Below are 8,965 nucleotides of genomic sequence, written 5' to 3' on the forward strand. Positions count from 1 at the left end.
TAGCCTAAATCAGCAAGATAAACGAGATTATCTGATTTTGTTCGATTTTTGTTTGTCCACACAGATTGAAGATAATCTGATCTTTTTATTGTACGCGGCTATATATAAAAGCCCGATCTGTCTACCTATGTAATGGATGACAATCTATAAAATCACTACAAAATTGCACTGCTTTGAACAATACGGTATAGTATATGTTGACTTTTTGTTCTTAAAACCACTTATTTTTACAAACACGCTTTATAGAGTCATTTTGTCAACATTGCCAAGTGTGCTTATTTCAAAAAGCATTTAGTACACATTAATTAGAATGCTGCATGCACACGACATGTAAAGAATAACATGAATAAAATACAGCGCAACAATTACAAATGTTTTTAGCCGATGCATTGAAATATCATTTGACTATGTCAACAAAGCTAATCGCACAAAACCAAAACGTGTCACATTGTATCATTTATTTTGTAATTTATGCAGCTTGGATTACACAGTGATATAAAGTTGTACATAAACGTGACAACCTACACATTGTATTGCAAACGCACTTGTAAGCAACCGGCCGACGGTAATAAAACGTGCTGCTATGAAAAGAGTCAGTCTTTTTACACATAAGTTTTGTTGACTTAAGTCTTGAAAAGCAAACATGCCTGTTTTAAGTATGTACAGTAGGCAACCATTGTTCATTAAAACGTGCCTCCCGGGTATTTTGTAACGTTTGCTGCAAAACCTGATTGATTCTGTACGGCGTTTTGTACAAAATAAGTCTTTTTAGGTTTTGATTATTATCGGTCAAAAGGTTTTCAGTGCTAAAATGTGTTTAAGCTATAAACTACCAAATGTTACCTAATCCTACCACAAATCGCCTGATAAGTTCTTAAAAGAACTTGAAATCACTGTAAATGTTTACCAATGATACAATATTCAAATGATGTAGTCACTGTGGGTTCAATACTGAACTGAGCTGGACTAAAAACAAGTCAGCTACGGACAACACGCAAAACCCAAACTGTTCTACAGATCAGATCAAAATACAGCCTAGGTAATAACCTTGCCTCTACAAAGACCAAGCCAGGCGACCAAAATTATATTCAGAAGCGTCTGGACTACCACTGCCAAATTTTCGGCTACGTTATACCAATGAGATAGTTGTTTTTGTTCGCATCAGTGCTAGCAGTGTCCAAAAGGCGCGCGAAGATTTGCTTTAATTATAGGCAAACTCTCAAACATTTAAACCTGCACTGTCTGGCCTATGGAAAAAAGTTCTAACACAAAAATTTACTTGGCGTGACACAGCAATTTTTTGTTTCAGAATGTTATCGAAACTACTTAATCATTAGGTTTACCGTTCTGGCCCTGTCCAAACAAATAAGTGTTCTGTTTTGCTAAATCAGGTAATTTACAGACACTGTTCATTGTTCTGTGGCCGAATAGATTTTGCTGAATCATGCAATAAATGCATGTCTATGGCGTGACTCATCAATACAACTTATAATTTTTGCAATATCTTGAAAACGTACGCTGACCAAATTTACCCAAGCATGTTTTAAGCCAGTAATTACAACCCAAGGTGTTACCATTAATATTTAATTTGATTGGGAAAGTAAACGGATATAGGTTATTACAACCAACGCTGGTTTAACTTTTGAGTCATAAATAAATAAGCAAAGTGACGGTAACAATAAGTTGCCTTCGAATAACACATAGACAACCTAGTTTAGGCATGTTAACTATATTTGCACAGGCTAAATATTTTTTTAGACAAAAAATGCGGTTTATTGCGTCCAGGCTATAAACTAAAAAACCTGGCTGACAACTGCTACTACTTATTTTTATTTAACATTAGGAAAAAAATCATAGTTCATTGGTTTGATATATGACTGACCTTGTAAAAAAGGTAACGTACAGCACGAAACACTTTTGAAAATTGATATGCGCTCTCCTTTGGAATTGTCAGTGAGGTGTTCATTGAGCCGTGACAAATCGCAATGAGGCGTCTCCGTTCGTGTAAACACGTGACGTGTGACGTCAGATGCCGGTTGGGTTTGAATGTAAACAAAGCAAGAAGTGGCATTGTGATGTCATCAACGTAAACAAAGCAGAGATTTAGAGGCTGGTTTTATTATTTTGTGAATATAAATTAAAGAAAAGTGAAATTTAGCAATCAATTTTAGGAATATGAATTTCACAAGGCGGTACAAATATCAAATATGTGTTAAGTTTATCGGAATGGTGCAGGCAAATACAATACAAATGAAAGTATTTTGTAATAATTTAACAATTAACTGCTTCATTTGTTATTACTACTCACGATAGCATTTGTATATCTTTTTGACATTTTGAATAGTTCTTTGTATAGATGTTATATTCATATTTTGCAGTCTAAAAAAATGCCAAACTTTTCTGGAGTAATAACTGCTTCCTTGCTAAGCTTAACAGCTTGGCCTGTTTTGAAATTAGTGACAAGATATCCAGACCTAACAAAACCAGCTGTTTTGGCTCCAACTGGATTTATCACTTTATTGACAGTTGCTTACCTTTTAAAATGGTGCTTACCAAAGAGCAAAGAATCTAAAACTAATGAAAATGAGAACATTATTGGTCGTGGAATTTTATATTACACTTGCTGCTTGTTTTCATTCTCGTCGGTCGTGGATTTAATTTTTTATTTGGAAGTTATGGGTTTCGTGAAAGGCTACATTGGGTTCTACTTGGAAACTGGGGAGCGGTATTTTAACACTTCTTATGGAACACTTGCACTTTTATGGGATTTTATTGTACATTTTCCACTTTATATTGCTATCATATACTGTATTGACAACAAAAAAGATTGTCGAAATTTGGTCCTATACTGGGCCAGCACCATGGTAACCTCATTAGTTACTTTGATTGTTGGAGCTATGAGTGGTTCATATGGAGATGAAATTCTACCAGCCTCATGCCTCAACATTCCATATGGTGTCCTACCAATATACTACCTGCTGAAATTTTTGACCCAACCGAGACACTTTCCTGAAAACAGGTAGAGTTATGTACAGTTTGATCAAATTTCTGCTGTGATTTTTGATGTATCACTCATGATTTCCTAACCTTTTTAGGTATGGAATGCGCACCAATAAAAATGAAAAATAATGATACTAGTTTGGGGTTGAAAAAATAATTTTCTATGCTATGAGGTGGAAATAAATCTATCTAAGACATTTCACAAACCTATTTTGTCTGTAAGAAACAGTTTACAAAATTGCTTATTGTTTTAAAAATATGTTGATTTTGCTGCAATAGGCAAGCAAGTGGTAATTGAAATAACAATTTAAAGTGTCTAAGACAATCTTTAGGTATTTGTTGCAGACATTCAGTGATTTTTGCCTTTTAGTCTGTTATAAATCCAACCCATGGTGCACATCAAAAACAACTGATAGAACATGCAAAATAGTGAAAGCATTTGCTCATACATAAAAATGAGTTGTTGTATTTTTTCAACCATTGATTGGAAATGCCATGTCTTTGTTGTACATCGTTGTGTATATACAGTAAAAGTTTTAAAACACATCCATCTGATTATACATCTTTTTGACACACATTTATAAATTGTGTCAACAATAGTCTAGTCATCATTTTTCATCAATAATATTCTGCATTTGTTTTTCAACAGAATCTATGAAAAAATGAAACCAAATCTTCTTGATGTTTTACTTGCTTTGAGTCTTGCTATTGGATTGATAATCAACGTCATCAAAGGTTTAGGCAGTTTAGATTCACCTTTTCCTCTTGCCCAGTTCTATGTATCGGAATATGAACCTTACATTCTGCATCCAACTAACTTTGGAAAAGTTTGGATTCTGTTTATGCTTTTCGTTGGAAGCTTTTTGAAGGTATAAACCTATTGTACAAATATGTATTTAATCTAAGTTCTAATGTAATACACTACTGTAATGAATGCCTATATTATAGTTATTAAATTTACACCCTAGAAAATTTGAGTAGTATCCAATAAACAACTATACAATTTACGAAAAATTTTATATAGCCTATTAACTTACTCATAGTTACCAGCATTTTTCAAAACAATTCATGTTTAAATGTAAAATCTAAGTTTATTACATTTTCAATAAAATAATTATTTGTATTGGTTATGATTTTTTTTCTTCTTTAGATTGAAGTAAAAACTAATATATTTTTTATGTTTCAGATTGTTTTAATATTCGGGCTGTTTCAGTCCAATGCATCATGGATGTTAGATTGGAGTATTATTTTCACAGCTATCACAGTTTATGTAAGTTTTACACAAACATGCTGGCTTAAACTTGCCATTTTAGCCACTTGTCTTTGATTTTTCATTATATTAACTACTTGGGTTTTTATAAAAAAATTTAATACTTAAGGCCTTTCTCTAAAGGAATGATTTTTGTTATGCGGTGTATGCCTAGTTGGGACATTAAATAGATAGGGACCTGGCTTTTCAGCTTGTAACTCCCAACATACTAAAATTTCGTAACATGGCTACACTAAGCTATATGCCCAGTTGTGTTGTCATCACCTAAGACCATACAGTTCAAAACAACTGTCTATAGCTTACATTGTCATAGCTCATTGCTTTTTTACATTTGTAAAATGACACACATCTGATAATAAATATTCACACAAACAAACATGTATATTATTCTTTTCTTTAAATTTTATTACACACCACTGTAATTTGGTTTAAAATAACTATACAACAACTATACCTTTTGCTAAAAAATTCATGAATATAGTTGAAAATTCAGCTGATTACAGTAATTGATAACCAAGCAAGTATGCATAGCTTTTTATATTGTGTAGCAGCAAAATGTTTTGGAAGCCAATAGCACAAAAATGCTAAATGTTTCAAAGAACATTAAAGAAAAACTCAGCAAAAATTCTAGCCTTTATTAAAATGTGTAGCCTACCACATATTATCATTGGGAATGTAAATAAAAAATTAGATGCATTTAATTTAAAAGCATTTTGTTTGCAGGGAACCTATGTCCATCTAATTGCACAGTTCTGTCCTGGAGTGGAAAAAATGTATCAGGTTCCTGATGAACAAACAACATTTGTGATTGTTGTGAACCTGTTTTTACCAGTTGTTGCTTTAGCAGTTATGGTGCGAACATTTTTATTAGTGACAGAACACAAAAAAATAAAATGACAAAAAATATATATGCGATGATACAAAATATTTTAAAATAATACTGTTTCTTGAGCGGAGAGTCTAATACCTAGATAGTGACTAAATGACTGGTTGCTATGCCCACTGGTTTTTGATTTGTTTTAGAGATTTAACCCAACCAGAAATGTTTCTGAAAAAGCCAAATTCCTAACGCACTCAAATGTCTGATGTTGCCCCTGGTGCCAGATGTAGCGGCCATGATATTATTGTGTGCAATGTTTACATTAACTTGTGCAAGAGCATTTCATACAACAACGCGAAACGGATTTTAACTCATTTGAGTCATTTTGTTCTTCAAGAATGTTCTGCACAAACGTAAGGTGTTTGTTCTTCATTGCGCATTTTGCTACCTGTTTACACTGTCGTTTTAAGTAGAACACATCCGCTTGTAACTGAGAAAATGCATAGCATCTCGGATAGAGGGCCCAAAGACTTTATAATATTGCACTTTTGCTATAAAATAACTTCTATAACTTGAAAGAAAAAGGTGTCGCCAGTCTATTATTCTTCAAATTTTTCCCCTTTCTGTATGTGAAAGCTGATTTATTTGTTTGCCGTTGTAACGTTAATTCAAGAATACAGAGAAACAAAAGAAACGCTCTGCGTGTCACCATCAGGATTTATGCTAAGTTGAACAGGGTTTTGGGCGGGATTTATGCTACTTTCTTATGGAGGCATGAATGTACAATAATAAAAAAAAAACATCAAAAAACTCGAATGTGATGTCATATTCCCGGTCTGATCTATCCTCGTGTTTGAGATGTGTAGCGTTTACCTCGATGGCGTCTATATTTGCTCCAAACGCTACAAGATATAACAATGTTATTGCCTCGGTTACTGATGGATCCTTGTCCTGTTTGCTTTAACTTGTTGAACGCCGTCTTCTTAACTCGAACTGCAGCAACGTTAATTTGAGACATACTATATTTAAATCAGCTGAAACATAATGCAATCTCTTCCCAATTTTATTCTAAGTAGTTACACAATATTTATCGTTTCACAATTCCAAAACCTTTCTGATTTCAAGGCGGAAAACAGCGCTTTTATACTCCCACAATGCAACAGTACACTTTTTCTCTCGCACATTATTACGTTTGTTTATGTTACTTTTAACTGGGCAAGGTTCAAATCAGCCTTTTTTAGTTGCCAGAATCTTCTCGAAAACAGGCACATAAACGTCAGTGGGACCGGACATGTATAACTGCGAAATATAGGACAAAATGTCCCAAAAATAGAATATGACCTCACCGATACAAGCAAAACGTATACATGAAAACCGTGTGAAATGTGCGTTTTGTGGACTATTTGCGTTTGTTCTTTATAATGGCTGCAAACACTGCTCTAATGCAGCGTGCAAAAGTATAACGTGCAATTCGTGTGAAATATAGCATTTTATGTAATTGGTCTGCTACAGATGTCCCTCCTACAAAGATCAAGTCATGAACACTTATGACTAATTATTGCCTGACCAATTAATTGAATCAATGGATAGCGCAGAAAAAGGATTCGGTTAATCCGGATCTTCGTTTTATTCGGAAAAAGTTTTCTTTTAAATATGTCCTTGCAACTGAATTATATAACATACTACCTTTCAAAACGCGCATAAACTAACTAAATGTCTACCAATATACTTTTTATCAAGCATTATGGATTGTCAAAATTCAGTTGCAGGTTGACACTACTGCCAAGCCAGCATTAGAATTCGCGGAATTTAATCATACGTTAACTAAACTGTTAATTTGTAGTAACATTTCTGTTTTGTCAGGAACCAAACCTTATCTGAGATTGCGTGTACAGCTTTACAACGATCCGATTTGTTTGGTTTAATGTTGGTTTTTGTTCTAAATCTAAATTTGCTATTGCAGATCTGCAAACTTTTACACACCCTGTCTTATACACATAGCTCGTTTTTCTGTCCACTTTATCATACGCCAAGCCTAAAGGCCATTTACCAAATCAACCGGTCTCCCAATTAAGCATTCCCATATTTCTATCCTGCGAGTCTTTCGGGGACTCGCGCTACCAACTGAGCTATACACGGGGTCAGTGGAGAAACCGCCGAAAGTCGGATCACAAGCACCGCTGCCTGCCCTGTCCACTTTATTTTAATGTTTTAAATAACTTTGACGTTAGTCTGCTCAACGCCACTTTTTCACTATAAGCAACCAAACACATTTGTATTTGCACGTTTATTGTTTGCAAAACATTTCCCTTGACATCAATTTTTCTGTTTCTCTATTTTCCGTTTATGGCATCGGCTCCGCTCAACTGGTTGACCAAATTTGGGTTGCCTGACCCGGTAGCCAAGCCCACTGAGAAACCGCTACAGAATCCCCAAACGTGGCAAAATGTGCAAATGGATTGATGCTCTAAAATATAAATAACAGAAGTTAAATTTTATTTATCAATTGCATGTTTAAACGAGCTTTACTATATTTGACAGTGGTCGTAAAAGTACAATGAATCAGACGAAAAAAGCGCACAAATGGAAATTGAAATCAGACAGACAATTTGTTAAAAGTATTTGTAAAAAAGGGTGGTCAATGACATTCATTGTTAGTTTGTAATTCTCGTTTTGTGCGACTGTCCGGTTAATATTAACAACTAACGGATTTATCTGATCACGTATACGTTTTCTGTATATTCCTAAGTTTATTATTTAAAATTGCATTGAGCATACCCTTAGGATAATGCAACTGCTGCATTTTGCAATGAGAAATAAGCATTTGTAAAATTTGTAATCTTAGTTTTGCATGGAATTTATACTTGCATGTAAATGTATAAAATGTTGCGAAAACTTACGTGAGTTTTGGAAGACTAAGCCACAATTAGAAACGTGACAGAAGTTATTTTGGCACATTTGTTGAATCTGGAAAACAAAATAGATACGATTAAGATTAGTTTGGCAATTGTAACTGAATTAAGTCCTGAAAGAGGAGGTGTCCATATCAACTCTTAGAAATGACCAAACCGATGCTTCGTAATACAGAATCTGTAGGCTACAATATAGTCAGTCAACACAATTGTTATAAAACATATTTATGTAAGATAAGAAATATGCATGTTTCCATTTATAAAGTATTACATTTAATTTAACAATCCTATGCGAAACGAAAGGGTCCCACATTTTGTAAAATGCGTGTAAACTTCAACCATGGGTTTCTAATGAGATTCGTGTAGTCAACCATTGAGCTTATTGCATGATTCAGTTTAGTGCCAAAAGTGTTGTTGACGCTCAACGTGCATTTAACGGTTTACAAAATACACGACTTTACACGCGTAAATCTGGCTTTCTGAAGATATTTGTGCAATAAATTACAGCGCTTTTTATACGTAACTTAAGAGTTTTCATGCTGAAAGTGGACTTTTGTTGAAACTTGAGCAGTAAACCAAAATGCTTGTTACATACGTTACTTTTGCTTGTAAAAAAGCAGTTTTTTTTGTCGCTCTTAGTGCAGCAAATGACAACAATAGTTTAAATGTACGACTTGGCATCTTTGCAGCTTAAAACAACTTTAAACATTTGCACTTACCTGCAGAATTGTAACCTGTGATTGGGCAAGAGCAAACAACACAGCAAAAACTGCAAACGTCATCAAAAACTTGTTCATTTTTCTTCTGTTGTCTTTCCAAAATACTTGAATGTATGGAAGTAATATACAATAAACGTTTCCTTGGCCTACTTATATAGGAAAATTCGTGTTTTTTGATTTTTCCCGTAGATGTAATTTTTGCCTAACATTTGCATCGAAGAAAAGCATTTTCGAGTTTTCGACG

At 34.1% G+C, this 8,965-nt stretch overlaps 1 protein-coding gene across 1 annotated transcript; it reads left to right on the plus strand.

Annotated features, from left to right (window-relative positions):
• Nucleotides 1-2,056: 2,056 nt before the first annotated feature.
• Nucleotides 2,057-5,784, plus strand: LOC145219988 (transmembrane 6 superfamily member 1-like). The gene is made up of 4 exons (XM_080087281.1): nucleotides 2,057-3,019; nucleotides 3,650-3,869; nucleotides 4,187-4,270; nucleotides 4,994-5,784. The coding sequence occupies exons 1-4, from the start codon at nucleotides 2,388-2,390 to the stop codon at nucleotides 5,165-5,167; spliced, it is 1,110 nt and encodes a 369-aa protein (XP_079943407.1). The 5' UTR covers nucleotides 2,057-2,387; the 3' UTR covers nucleotides 5,168-5,784.
• Nucleotides 5,785-8,965: the final 3,181 nt, after the last annotated feature.

Source organism: Phallusia mammillata, chromosome 3, assembly GCF_965637545.1.
Source record: "Phallusia mammillata chromosome 3, kaPhaMamm4.hap1.1, whole genome shotgun sequence".
Classification (NCBI taxonomy): domain Eukaryota; kingdom Metazoa; phylum Chordata; class Ascidiacea; order Phlebobranchia; family Ascidiidae; genus Phallusia; species Phallusia mammillata.

Bases quoted from the DNA above. Each gene is read 5' to 3' on its own strand.
- LOC145219988 (XM_080087281.1), top strand. From the start codon at position 2,388: ATGCCAAACTTTTCTGGAGTAATAACTGCTTCCTTGCTAAGCTTAACA. The intron at 3,020-3,649 runs GTAGAGTTATGT...GTTTTTCAACAG, and splicing joins AGACACTTTCCTGAAAACAG to AATCTATGAAAAAATGAAAC. The intron at 3,870-4,186 runs GTATAAACCTAT...TTTATGTTTCAG, and splicing joins TCGTTGGAAGCTTTTTGAAG to ATTGTTTTAATATTCGGGCT.